Genomic DNA, 13,851 nt, shown 5'->3' on the forward strand with positions numbered 1-13,851 from the left:
ATCCAGTTGTTGTAATCATTGTTTCTTTCACCGAAACAAGCCATGATAGGTCTAGGTTTGTTTCTGTCTCACCAATCATTGAGGTTTGGAGCAAAGCTGACCACAATCCCACCAAAATGCTAAGCCAAGGATCGCGTTTTGTTTGCTCCTAGCTCTGTTGAGAAAAGTTGGTGCAATTTGCACATGCATTATAATCCATGTTATATAGCTTGCCACAAGGATGGGGAACCTCAGTGCTGGGAGCCAAATGCAGCCCCTCAGGGCTCTCTGGCCCTTGAGACTCCTCAGGCCCTGAACCATGGTGCTCCCCTTGCCAGCCCTTGTTTGCACTGTTTGTCTTGGCCTGGCTGGAATGTGTCCTTGAATTCTTATACTTCTTGCTTGCCTGGATGGAGATTTTGCATTTGTTTCTCTGACCACTTTTGCCTCTGGAACCATCTATCATGGGTATATGACCTGCAGAAGGAAATAACAGCTCTTGGGAGAAAGATTTCCCACCCCTGTCTTACTGTGACTTGCAAACTTAGTGTCTGGAAGGGAAGCACAACGTAGAGAAGAAATTAACAAATTTAGAGCCTGATCTAAGAATGTTCTCAGTGAGAATAAATTGTTCAGACTTGAGGCATGTATTCAATTAAGCTTGAGGCTCTTAATCTCAGGTTTTATGTTCAAGCCCCATATTGGGCAAAAGATTCCTGTATTGCAGGGGGTTGGAATAAATGACCCTCGTGGTCTTTTCCAACTCTATGATTCCATAAAAGTTTTCAGTAACTTTATGCTGTTTTCTTCCTCAAGTGTGTGTTCTTGGTAATTCGAATGTCAGTTTTGACTATAGGGTACCAAGTTTAAGCTCCTTATCCATATTTCATATTTTGAAATTTTTACTCTGCCCTCTGTTAATGAATGTTTGAAATAGGTTTTGTATTGTACCTGAGCAATACCTGTCAATTTTATTTCACTGAATGCTGTTTAAAATTAATATATGGTTCCTTGGAAAACATCAAACACATTCACGTGTTTTATGCTGCTCAGGACTGATGTGCAATACAGAAAGTTTTCAAACAATTCTGGTTTGGAGCTGGTTGACTTTTTAGCTTAATAGTCGCTCAAGCATATTATACAAGTGTGAAGGTGGCTGCAGATAAAAGAAACCTTATTTATCTGTGCAGCTTCGATATTGATGAAATGAAAGAGTAAAGCTAAGAACCAGTTATGCTTTTCTTGTCATCACTGTACATTTGTTTTCATTCACATTATCAGGAACCGTTTTTCTTTCGGTTTTGGAGTGAATAAACTAGGAAAAAGTGAAATAAGAATATTTCTTTCCTTGACAAGGGAAATGTTGTTCTTTCAAGTTGGGTTTGGGGCAGGAGAAAAGCATTCAGATACGTTGTTTATCACACCTGCATTTTGAAGTGGTGCTGTTCGAGGAGGGAGCCGTATGCATTTTTTTGAAGATGATTGCTTAAGTCATCTGATATTGTGGTGGTTCTCTCAGCAATTAAATCCATGGCAAACTAGCTACAGGTTTCAGGCAGAGAATCAAACCTAAATAGCTTGATCCTATGTACATAGTGTTACGAGTTTGGCAAGGTGCGGGTGGGAAGTGGAGGAGGCAGCATGCCGGTAAGGATTCAAATTCCTGGAAAGACTCTCCTCCCTGAAAGAGAGGGGAGTGGTTGTGGGCGGGAGCCCGAGCACCGCCCAGCAGGGGGCGTTGCCCCCTGCCTCCAGCTCACCTGGCTGGCGCTCACGTCCCCCCGATGGCCACCCAACCAGCCTTTTGCTGCAGTGCCAGCCTCTCCCTGGCCTCATTCCTCATCGTCGTCCCATCGCGCACCTATGCCTTCAATTTTTAGGGGTATTCCGTTAAAGGAATCTGGCGGTCGTGTATTCTGTCCGATGCCTGCTTGGCGGGAGGCACGACCCTCGGTGACAGCAGGGGTGAGCCTATAGTTGGATTAGCATCAACAGGCTCCACCTACTGGTGAATAAACCCACTTGTTTCGATCCAATGCCTAAGCCAATACCTTTTCATTGCTGTAATCAATAAAGTTGTGGCCTTTTCTAGCCCATCAACCTTATATCACTTGTCCTTGTGTCTTCATTTCACTTCGCGGGGGTCGGGTCCTCGAACCACAATAGCCAAGCTAGCTTCCTGACAACACAACAAGCTAGACCATGGCTTATTCCTGGCAGTGTCACAGGAGTGGGGCAGAACCAAACTGCCCACGATTTCAGCAGCCTGCACTATGGTTTGATGGGATGTGTGAACCAGGATATGTTTGAGGAAATAGCAATTCCAACCTACATTTTTTATTTGATCTGTTGTCCTAGATAACTCAGTTTTCAACAAAGAGTTGTGATCTGTGCTCCATGCCCTTCTCGCATGTGTGGAGTGTTTCAGGTGCAGCTATTTGGGTGCACTTGTGCATAGAGTTAGGTAACTAGCTCTCACTGAAGTAAATGAGACTTGAACAGCCTTTGAGCCGGATTGCAAGCTCGATCACTTGGAGACCAAACTAAACAATAGTTAACAATATTGCAGTGAAATATTTCATTGCATTACATTCTATAATCACACAGAAATTACTGTTGTGATCAAAAGCACTTGGTTGCTGCTGCTGCTTTACAAAAAGCATATAGAATACGGAGGGTTTTTCAAAGTTACTGTTTATGTAGCAAAGTCTATATACAGTAAATAAAACTGTGCTAAATGGCATCTAAGAGTTTGAGTCATTGCTTACTCTGTTGACGTATACGGTAGTGTATTTGAACAGCAGGTATTGTTGGTTAGTACTGCACGATAAAGTAACAAAAAAAGAGAACTGTAAGGCTTGTTAAAACTTGCTAGAATACTAACTTGAGATAAGACAGGTGGGGACCGTTGTTAGTTGACACCAATCCAGATTAATCTGCTTGGACACCGTCTAGCAAATGTTAAATCCCATAAAGTCCCATTGGACATGGTCCTGGCCTTGTTAATTATGAAGTATTTAAGATTTTGAGCTTTTCATTTGTGCTCTTTGGAGTGTTGATTGTACTATCACTTCTGCAAATGGACCTAGTAAACAACTTTATCCGGCCTTTATCTGGAATCCACTACAGCTGTTATCCTATCCATGTTTGTTGGGGGATAATAAGACTAGCTGGTGGTGCTAGGATTTGGCTGTATGATAGGATAATTTACTTCAAGGAACTTCAGACGATGATTTTAAATCAGTTCAATGGTAAAAAATATATATTTCACTGCACATTTCATAGTTATTCACTTCATCTTTGGCTTGAGTGGTCTCCATAAGCAGGCCCAGTTTTGTTGCTTATGTCCTACATCTTACAATACATTTTAAAAAAGATTTCCTTTAAAATCTAACTGGTTGTAAATTTGTATTCCACAGGAATTTGAAGAAGACTATGTGGATTTTAAACACAAGACTCTGGAGTTTGAAAGACGCCTTGGATCAATTTTTTGTGTGGGATTCCTTGATTGTTCAGGTTTGGAATCAGCACTTAAGGTCAGTTATGAAGGGCTTAGCAATGAAAATGTTGCTTCAATCTGTTGCCACTATTTAGAGCCATTACAGTAATTGCAATATCAGTTTGTGGGTGGAATGTGCGAGTTACTATGTAGGGTATAAAAATTCAGTGGAAAACTACCAGTATTTTAATACAGGGCGGGCAGTGCAATCTTTTATAGGTCTATTCAGATGTAAGCCCTGCTGAATTCACTGGGACTAACTCACAGGTAAGTGGGTTTAGGATTAGAGCCTCAATGTGTGGTAACTTTGCATGCATTTCGGCCCATGAATTGTCATAAAGCGTATTTGTGAATATGTCAGTAGATACGCTTAAACCTGACTGGGATTGAAAGAGTTGCTTTAGGAGAATCTTGTGTAATGTACATTGGGACTTTTTTACCTTTCGCTTTTGAACCTTATGAAACAGCTTTTTAATTTCAATCGACTATGCTGAGGTTTACCATTGCAGGGGTGTAGGAGGCAGCTGTTTGAGGAGCCCAAATTTAATTATTCACACCTGCTCTTGAGATTCAGGCAATACATCAACAGTAATAAATTCAACTCACATGAGTTAAACTGAGAACTGAGATAATTTAGTAGCTCCCGTTTGATTCTTGGCATCTTGCATAATTTGGTCATCAGGCACTGCCAGACACTTTGTACTCTTCAAAAGAAAAGTAACCTTTTCTGGTATTGATTTTATATGTCAGAATTTTTTAAAGGCAAGCATGCACTATGTTTAGCTTATTTAGTCTACGGCTATAAGAAGAATAGTATTTGCAAACAGCATATTTAATGTTAACGTTAAGGCAGAAATTTGGTGTGGAATGGTCAGAATATTATAGAGTTACTGCCTGTATTTAAATGCAACATAAGAAGGCAATTCTTGGAATATATATATATATATAATATCTGCTTCCCTATGCCACTAAAACATGCTTTCACTTGGAATAACTGTTATGTATAATTGTAATTACCGAACTTTTTTGTGTATAAGACAAGTTTATTTTCTTTAAAAATTTTGCTTAAAAAGCAGGGATCGTCTTATACATGGGTAGTGCATAGGGTAGACGTTTGATTGGCAGCTGCTGTGGCTGTTATTTATTGGGCGTGTTATTTGTTGCTGTGTCAATGGCTGGTGTTGATTGGTTTATGCTGCGGCAATTGGGCGGGCGATTGGCAGCTTCTCCCCGTGAGGGGACAGACGGGAGGCGGATTTTGCGACACATGTGGGTGGGTGATTTTCGGCAATTCCCCCTGGTTAAACCCCCCCCCCCCGCCGCCAAAAGCTCAACAACTCTGTGCCATCTCCCCCCATTATCTTAAATCTGAGTCCCCAAAAATAGGGGGCATCTTATACATGGGGGCATCTAATACACGGGAAACTAAGGTATTTTGTACAGTGGTACCTTGGGTTACATACGTTTCAGGTTACATATGCTTCAGGTTACAGACTCCACTAACCCAGAAATAGTACCTCGGGTTAAGTACTTCGCTTCAGAATGAGAAGAGAAATCGTGCTCCGGGGGTGCAGCAGCAGCGGGAGGCCCCATTAGCTAAAGTGGTGCTTCAGGTTAAGAACAGTTTCAGGTTAAGAACGGACCTCCGGAACGAATTAAGTACTTAACCCGAGGTACCACTGTACTTTTTAGTAGCAGCTGCACTCAGTTAATATTCACATTGGGCCAGCTGGAGTAAAACTTTCTAGATAATAAACTATAGTTTGTTATGCCAGGAACATGTGTCGGACCAAAATAGCTCTCCCTCTCCTCTCCCTCTTGCATGCTACCTTGGTGCTTTCATCAACCACAGTATCACATTACATCTGAAATGAAGAACTGTTAATGAGGTAAAAGTGCAAAAGTTGATGTGCACGGGGCGGGAGGGCAGGACAAGGTGGGAGCTTGAAGGTCCAGTGCTTGCTTCTAGCTTAAGCAAGGAATGTGACCTCTCAAGCTGCCCATTGTGTGTAGTTTCACTTCTGCCACTTCTAAATTTCTGTGCTTGGTTAGTCTGGACATAGAATGAAATTCTGTATAAACTCTGCATTTATTTATTTCTAAGTACCAAACTAACCCATATTTCCAGAAACATCAACACAGTTCTGAATCTGTACAAATTAACCAAATTGCATATATTCCCTTTTCTTGCATTGCTGATAGGTATGTATGCTTATTGTTTTTTTCTGACAAACTTATTATTTCTGGTTAAATAGGAAAAGGCAATTAAAGCAATAATCAGATCTTTAGCACTTTTGTGATATGCAGATTTTGCTCCAAATTTTCTTTAATTCTTGTAGAATATTCTATTTTGGTTTATTATAATGCCTCTTTCTGCATTGAGAAAATTGGATTTGTGTAACTGGGAAATCTGACACTGTCTTTTATTTATATAGCTTCTAGTGATTTTGGGATATTTTCTGGAGAAGCCTGTTATAGCAGACATTTTTAGCAAAAATCACAAAATTTTACTACAGATGTTTGATGAAGAGTTGGATAATTGCAAACACTTCTATGATGAGCACATTAAGCAGGTACATGACACCCTAAGTACAAAATGTTCCATGTTCAATTCTCACAATCACTTTATTCAGAATAACTTATCTGTTGTTTTTTTAACCACCACAGGTGGAAGCGGGGAATGAAATAATAAATAAAAACATGCCATTTACATCAGGGAATCTTAAATGGTCCCAAGAAATTAAAGCTCGCATACAGTCTTTCTGGTCAAAATTATCATTTGTTTCATATCCGTAAGTATATCTCTTTGGGACTGGAAATTGTTCATGAAAAATAGTCAGACTATCGCTTGATTGCTTTTGAGTTTCCTGCTTCCATATCAAATAGTTTCCTAGAATGAATGCAATGATCACATAAATTTACAGCACAATCCCATATGTGTCTCACTCTATATATGCTGGCAGCCTTAGTCCATATTTGTACACTTTATAACAAAAAAGGAAAAGCAGGGGGAAGAGACTATTTTCTATATGGGGCAGCCATTCCCAGCTTGTTTCTGGCCTTGGCCGCCTGTCTCACCTAGTTGCCTTTTCCCAACACATCACGGAAGGAACCGTTGAGAGAGGCCCTTGACCTAGCAAACAGAGTCGAGAGAGGCTGTCCCCACCAGCTATCACTCGTACACATGTGTTGCTTTGTTCACATGATGCACATTGGTGCATATTGGTGCATTGTTTGGACAGCAAGCAGGCACTAGGCAAAGAAATGAGGGAGAAGTGATGAGATGTTTGAAGGCACACACCTTTGTGTGTGCCACAAAGCGTAATCCACTAAGCTCACATGCTGGAGGGTGCTGTCCTATTGCCAGTTTTCAACTGCAGTTCTGCTTTGTTTCAGTCAGCAAAATGTCTTGGCCTACCTACACCCTTAGGGTGCTTCCAGATGACCTGCTTTATTGAGCAGCCATCCTGACTTGTTTTAGGGAGATTAGGTGATGCTGGCTATTCATTCTGAGTTGTTTGCGGGGGAGGTTTGATGATGTGTCAAAGCAAGTGTTATCCCTCATTTGACAGTGCATCTTCTCATCATTTTCCTTTCGCCAGAGGTCTGATATTTTGAGGAAATACGTTTGTTGCACAAGACCCTCACACTCGGCCTCATTGCATGGATGTGGCCACACATCCATTCATATTTCCACCACTTGTGGGCATCTTTCTAGTATAAAACAATGTCTTCTTTTTTTAGAATCTTAGAAAGCACAGAGGGTGCTTTAATCTATCAAAAATACATAGAGATGCTGACCTTGCTTGACCAGAATGAAGATCAGATCTATTGTAACTGGAAATCCAAGGTGGATGAAGTTTGCCAGTTCAATTTAGATCAACCCCTAATTAAGCGCAGTGATGAAGATGGTCTCCTTAGTGTGAATTTTGATCCTAAGGTACAGTGCAAGCACTTTTGTTGTCTATTAAGTATCTTAACACAATAAACAATGGGAAAATCTCAGTAAGAATGCATGTGAATAACTGGGCAGATCAACTGAAGAAGTTTCATTGAACTCCCAGGTAAGTGCGCCTGTGATTGCAGCCTGAGTCCTTTGTAATAATTGAATTTGTTGTTATTAAGAAAAAAGTACATGGATCCTACATTTAATGTTGAGTTGATTATTTTTGATTTAATTGATGAGCCTTGGGGTCCTTCTACAATTCTGATTCATCCCTGGGTGGGTTCGAACCACTAACTACTGTACCATGGGTCTTCCGCACATGACTTAACAGCAGGATTTACTTCAAGTATGGGAAACTTTGGTCCTCCAGATGATACTGAACTACCACTCTCTTCATCCATGGTGACTGGCAGTGCCTACAAGTTCCAATGGAATTGTAGTTCAGCAGCATTTGGTGGGCTTGAAATTCCCCATTCATCATCTACAGTGGTACCTTGGTTCTCAAACTCAATCCGTTCTGGAAGTCCGTTCAACTTCCAAAACGTTCAAAAACCAAGGCTGATTGGCTTCTGATTGGCTGATTGGCCCTGGAAACAATGCCAACAGTCAAAACGGACGTTCGGCTTCCGAAAAACGTTCGCAAACCAGAACACTTACTTCCAGGTTTGTGGCGTTTGGGAGCTGATTTGTTCATCAACTAACCCGTTTGGGAACCAAGGTACCACTGTACTTGGTTACATTGTAATCAAGGATTCTTTTCGCTCAGAAGTGCTTCCTTCTGTGAAACTAGAATCTTGGAAAGTGTCGCTCCGTAACTACCCTATGAAAGATTATATTGTGTATTGTTCTTTGCAGCTGGTGGCTATTTTAAGAGATGTGAAATATCTCTTGTTTTTGGATCGATCCGATATTCCACATTCAGCACTGGAGTTATACAAGAAAAGGGGGACATTTGCTAAGGTATGTGTTTTTAAGAATCTTCAGTTTGGCCTGAGTGTGTATTCTGCAGATTTTCCTTAGTACACATGACATTTTCTTCCTCACAATTGAATGTAAACTGAAAACCCTGGACAATTCAACCTTAAACACTCCAGAGGGCCTTCTCAGCAAAGGCATTCTGGTTATGGAAGTCTAGCTGGAGCCTCCATTCTATGGATCTAGTTAGTCAGGTGGTTGACCCACATTTCTAAGTGACCCATGATTTGGGGACCCATGATTTGGATTTGAGCTAATCGTTAGGTTGGAGTCATAGTGTTTTCATGGTAGAGATTTGAACATTCTGTTGTTGTTTTCTACACAAACAGTATATAGGGAACCTTGAACTCGTGGTCCAGTGGTATAACAAGGTTAAACAGACTGTTTTGGAAGTAGAATACCCTCTCATCGAAAGTGAACTGAGGACCATTGATGATCAGCTAATGGAAGCGGAAGAAATATTCACATGGCAGGAAGAGAACTGCTGGGAGTACATTGAGTTTGTGAAAGCTATGGTTCATGACTTAGAGCAGAGACTTCAAAGGTCAAAGGACAATATTAAGGTCATTCAGGAAATTATGAAGCATTGGATGGAGCATCCCCTCTTTTCTAGAAAGGACAATAGAAAAGATGCTTTGTTGAACTTGGAAGACAAAGAAGATAGACTTACTAAGAGATTCATGTTATTCCAAGAAGATGGCTGCAAGATTCACAGGCTTACAGAGGTAATATCTGGAACAAGTCAGCATGATAATGAGACGAGTATGAAATTTGATATATGCAACATGCACACACATCTTTTCAACCCACTGCAAAATATATATTCAAGTACGGATGTTAACTGATAGTAATAAAATGGTGTTTTGATATTTCAGGTCCTTTAACATGCACACTATTATCAGATTCATTTATAAACCCATTTTGGTGCTAATTTTCTACACATATAAATAGCTTTAATTCCCATGTGGATCTGATAGTTACCTAGTTATGTTTTTGTTTTAAATGAAATTTGTCTCAACAGTAGAATTGAAAGTGCCTGTTTTGGGATGTGTGTTTTTAGGAAAACTCCATGCTCTTTAAAGCAGACCTGGATTCAGATTACTGGAAAATTTACCTGGAGTTCATTGACGACATCATAATTGATGGCCTTTTTAATGCCATAATGCACAATTTAAATTTCTTCTTGGAAAACACAGAGAAAACATTGAGGCCAGCTCCATTATTCCAGCTTCAAATGATCCTAAGTGTCCCAGAAATTGAATTCAAACCTTCACTGGACAAGGAAGCTGCTGATGGCTTTTATGATTTAATAGATGAACTTTTAAGCAACGTTTTCAAAATATCTGCCCAAGTGAAGAGAGTGGCAAAACATCTGGGAATACAACATTACCAGGTAATACTTCCCCCCCCCAAATTAGAAGAAAGATACAATGCACTGATTAAAACAATATATGTGTTGTTCACATATAGAGGAACAGTAGTACAGTCATTGAAATAACTCCCCTCCCCTTTGTTTTTTTTTTGCTTTAGAATGACATGGACAGCATCCCAGAGCTGTCTGAGACCAGGCAAAGAGTTATGGAGAGAGTGGCAGATGTTATAACCAAAACTGTGGACTTCAAAAACTCTCTTGAAACTTACGCGTATCTATGGGTGGATGACAGATCAGAATTTATGAAACAATTTCTGTTCTACAGTCGTGTGTTGAATCCCGAAGAAACAGAAACCCGTGCTGACATTGGCATCCCTGATCAATGCCCAATAACTGAGCAATTCAAAGAGCAGGCAAGGAAGTGGAATACTTGCATGTATTTATATATACAGAGTCCCTTTCAGCTTAAAAAAAATGTTTAAATCTTTTATCCTTGTAATACTTACTTATCTGTTGCAGATTGACATCTATGAGAATCTTTACATTCAAATGAGAAAATTTGAAGACTTCAGGATATTTGAAGGCTGGCTTAAATTGGACATGAAACCTTTCAAAATTAGTTTGCTAAATATTATTAAGAAGTGGAGCTGGATGTTCAAGGAATACCTTTTAAGATTTGTCATTGACAGGTACAAATGGTATTTTTTGGGGTAAAATAATAGTTCTGATTTATTGATCTGTTATTCTCTTTTATTCAAAAGTGACAAGTTGAGACCTTTTAAAATTCACAGGAGAGCAGTAGAAATGAGGTCAGAGGAACAGCACTCACCCCAAACCCACTTTTCTTGTGATAGGAACAGAGGAAGCTGCCTTATATTGAGTTAGACAAGTAGTCCATTTAACTCAGTACTGTGTACACTGGTACTGTACCGTGTACCGTGTAGTCTGCAGGAATTTTTTGTAGCCCAGCCTAGGAGCAGATACTGCGAAGGAGGAAAGAAGCAAAAGAGACCTATTCCTCTGTCACTCTCCATTGCTTTTCAGTAAGGATAGCATAAACCTACCTGTTTCCAAGAAAATTTGAAATCATAGTCTAAACAGCAGCAGTCCAATGGTTATCATTCTCAGTGCTCATTCACTGTGTACATATATCAGAAAAATATTCTAGTATTGAAAATCCTTTTTTTTTTCATAGCCTTGCTGACCTAGAAGAATTCATTAAAATGACTGATGTTGGGCTCCAGAAAGAGCTAAAGGAAGGAGATTATGATGGACTCATAGATGTTATGGTTCACCTCCTGGCTGTGAGAAACAGACAGGCAGCTACTGATGAGCTTTTTGAGCCTTTAAAAGATACAATTATGCTTTTGGAAAGCTATGGACAGAAGATGCCAGATCACGTTTATGTTCAATTAGAGGTACTGTACATTTAGGAATATAATATTCCATAATTCTATCTGTCTGTGAAGATCATCGCTGAACAACCATCTCTCATTTCCAGAAAAGAAATAATTATAATGAAGCTTTCTCTTCACTCCACATTGCTCCCTCCACTATTAAGAGGTCATGGGTGTGTTATACATGTGTGTACACACACATACACATGATTTTTTTCCCTGTACACTAAAGGTTACTAAAATGAATGGAAACTGCACAACAGCTCTTTTGTTTCTTGTTCATTTTGGTAGGGCTTGGTATGGAGAACCTCATGGCAGACACTGTCTATTCTTCCTCCCAAGTTTTTATATATATATATATATATATATATATATATATATATATATATATATATTGCTGCATTGTGTAAATAAATGTGGTGACAAGAATGAAAAACAAAACTGAAGCCGTTGAACTTAAATTAGGCTACTGTGTACTAATTTATACAGGGTGAGTCTTTTAAAAGAGGCACCGTGGAACATGTGTACTCTGTATCCACAGGGCCTCTTTTAAAGGACTCACCCTGTATCTGATTCCAACTACAAGGTTAGAAGCTTTTAGGTTTTTTGTAGCTAAATTCTGGTTCAGACAACTTGGCGACCTAAAGAGAGCTGGTTCAGATGCAGAAACAGGTGACATATATCTGGAAGAAAGTCGGAATTGATCACTGAAATACATGAAAAGAATAAAATATACTGGTCAAGAGTTAAAGAACCATATAACTAGTTATTTTGGGAACACAGTGACTCTGGATTTCTGTTTTCTTAGTCAACAGCTCCAGGATTTTACATCAGTGACTTACGAAACTTCTAAAGAATATAGTGTTTGGGTCTTTCCCTTTTCCTACGGCTACAGAGATAAGTTGTCATTTTTGGCAAAAACCACCCATATTTGCCAGTTATGCATTGAAAAGTGTCATGAACTGGTTTTCACTTGGGTTGAAAAGTTGAGAGTAGCATTAATTGCAGTTGAATTTGAGCCAGGCAGTTTTATATATATACCCACCATCCTAAATAGTTGTGGGGAAGTATCCTAGCTCTTCCAGAGTGACTCATGAAAGAACAGCTCTTACAGTTTGCAGAATGTGCCTGACAAAACTGTCCTGTAGTATGAAGTATCCAGAAACTCTCACGACATCGATTTGTCTTTGTTCTTCAGGAACTGCCTGAAAGATGGAATGCCACCAAAAAACTCGCAGTGTCTATAAAGCATGAAGTGGCTCCTCTCCTGACTTCTGAGGTTACCCTTTTCAGAAAGAAATGTGCTGCTTTTGATGTAAGCTAAAAGGATGTGTGTGTGTTTTAGAATTTGTGTGTGTGTGTATGGTGTTTTTATGAGGACAAGATTGTTCACAAAATTTATTGCCTGCGTTTCTTTCATCAGGGGAAGCAGATAGGATTCAGAGAGAGATTTAGAGTGTATGCTCCCTTTCGCTTTGATGCCCAAACCCCATATGCTCTTCTTGATAAGGTAATGGAGAAATCTCAGAGGCGCATGTTATGCTGGTAATCGTTCATTATAAAACAGAGATCTCTATTTACATATTGTACAATTTGTATTTGACATGTTTTTGTGTTCGTGAAGCTTGACATTTAAGTGGTGTATTTAACGTGCGCACTTGTTTTCTTTTAGAGGAGCCTTAACATTTTAGAAAACAGCACATGCACATTTTAAAAACGCTCACAGATTTTGAAAAATAGCTCAGTAACATTTGTGTCGAATGAAATGTTGTTTTCCTCCACTTGATATTTGTATGCAGTTCACAGACGATAGCTGCAGTACTGAACTATTAAAAAGAACAAAAGTTTTCTATGTCCAGGTGGATGAAGAGAGCATGCTATGAATTGATGCCTCAGAAGGGCTTGGGCAAAGCTGTGCTGGGTGGGTTTGTGCTTACTGTCTTTGGAACAAAGAGTTTGTAACAAATTTATATTTAAGTGATCAACATAATAAAATTAAAATGGGCATTTTTTTTTGAAATAGTACTGCTACAAGCCTACCTGCTATTGAATATAGTGCATGTATGCTCAAATCTTTGGTGTTTGTATATGCCATTGTATGGATGTAAATGTACAAATCTTGAGGACAAGAGGTTCAGGTGATAGAAATCAGTGCTACTGAAGTGAGTGTGATTTATGCTAGTTGAAGAATTAGCCCATAAATGAACCTTGTCTGTCTTCTGGAATATCAAAAATGAAAATGAAACATGCGCTATTCCTACAAAAAGTCCTGTAAAATCCACCTTTTGTCTGTTATCCTGATTGGATTTTAACCAAACTTAACTTGTGTGTTACATCTCTAAGGCAAATCAGGAACTGGAAGCACTGGAAGAAGAAATGTTACACATCCAGGAATCTGCCAGTCTTTTTGAAGTGGTCATTTCCGATTACAAACAAGTGAAACAATGTCGGAAGGAAATAAAGTTGCTGAAGGGAGTGTGGGATATTAACATTTATGTCACAGTAAGCGTTTTTTGTTTGTTTCAAAAGAGCATTGCGCCACTGGCGGTTGCGTGGAACTGAAAGCATTTGAAAGAGTGGCAGTGTTGTCATGGCTCTTGAAGATTAAAAAAATGTTCTTCCCTCAAAGTAATTCTAAGACCTTAAAAAAAGTATCAGCACTATTTATTTTTATTTGACTTTT

The 13,851-nt window shown here is 39.4% G+C and overlaps 1 protein-coding gene across 5 annotated transcripts in view; it reads left to right on the plus strand.

Moving 5' to 3' along the window:
* DNAH11 (dynein axonemal heavy chain 11) overlaps positions 1 to 13,851 on the plus strand; it is a 149,272-nt gene that overhangs the window by 22,032 nt on the left and 113,389 nt on the right. For all 5 annotated transcript variants that reach the window (XM_053409651.1, XM_053409647.1, XM_053409649.1 and 2 more), the window contains 13 exons: positions 3,399 to 3,515; positions 5,914 to 6,051; positions 6,146 to 6,270; positions 7,223 to 7,418; positions 8,280 to 8,384; positions 8,729 to 9,124; positions 9,460 to 9,792; positions 9,930 to 10,184; positions 10,291 to 10,460; positions 10,967 to 11,189; positions 12,367 to 12,483; positions 12,592 to 12,678; positions 13,512 to 13,670. In XM_053409651.1, the coding sequence (XP_053265626.1) occupies positions 3,399 to 3,515; positions 5,914 to 6,051; positions 6,146 to 6,270; positions 7,223 to 7,418; positions 8,280 to 8,384; positions 8,729 to 9,124; positions 9,460 to 9,792; positions 9,930 to 10,184; positions 10,291 to 10,460; positions 10,967 to 11,189; positions 12,367 to 12,483; positions 12,592 to 12,678; positions 13,512 to 13,670 (2,421 nt within the window). The remainder of the gene's footprint in view (positions 1 to 3,398; positions 3,516 to 5,913; positions 6,052 to 6,145; positions 6,271 to 7,222; positions 7,419 to 8,279; positions 8,385 to 8,728; positions 9,125 to 9,459; positions 9,793 to 9,929; positions 10,185 to 10,290; positions 10,461 to 10,966; positions 11,190 to 12,366; positions 12,484 to 12,591; positions 12,679 to 13,511; positions 13,671 to 13,851) is intronic.

The sequence above is a fragment of the Podarcis raffonei genome, chromosome 12 (assembly GCF_027172205.1).
Source record: "Podarcis raffonei isolate rPodRaf1 chromosome 12, rPodRaf1.pri, whole genome shotgun sequence".
In the NCBI taxonomy this organism is placed as follows: Eukaryota; Metazoa; Chordata; class Lepidosauria; order Squamata; family Lacertidae; genus Podarcis; species Podarcis raffonei.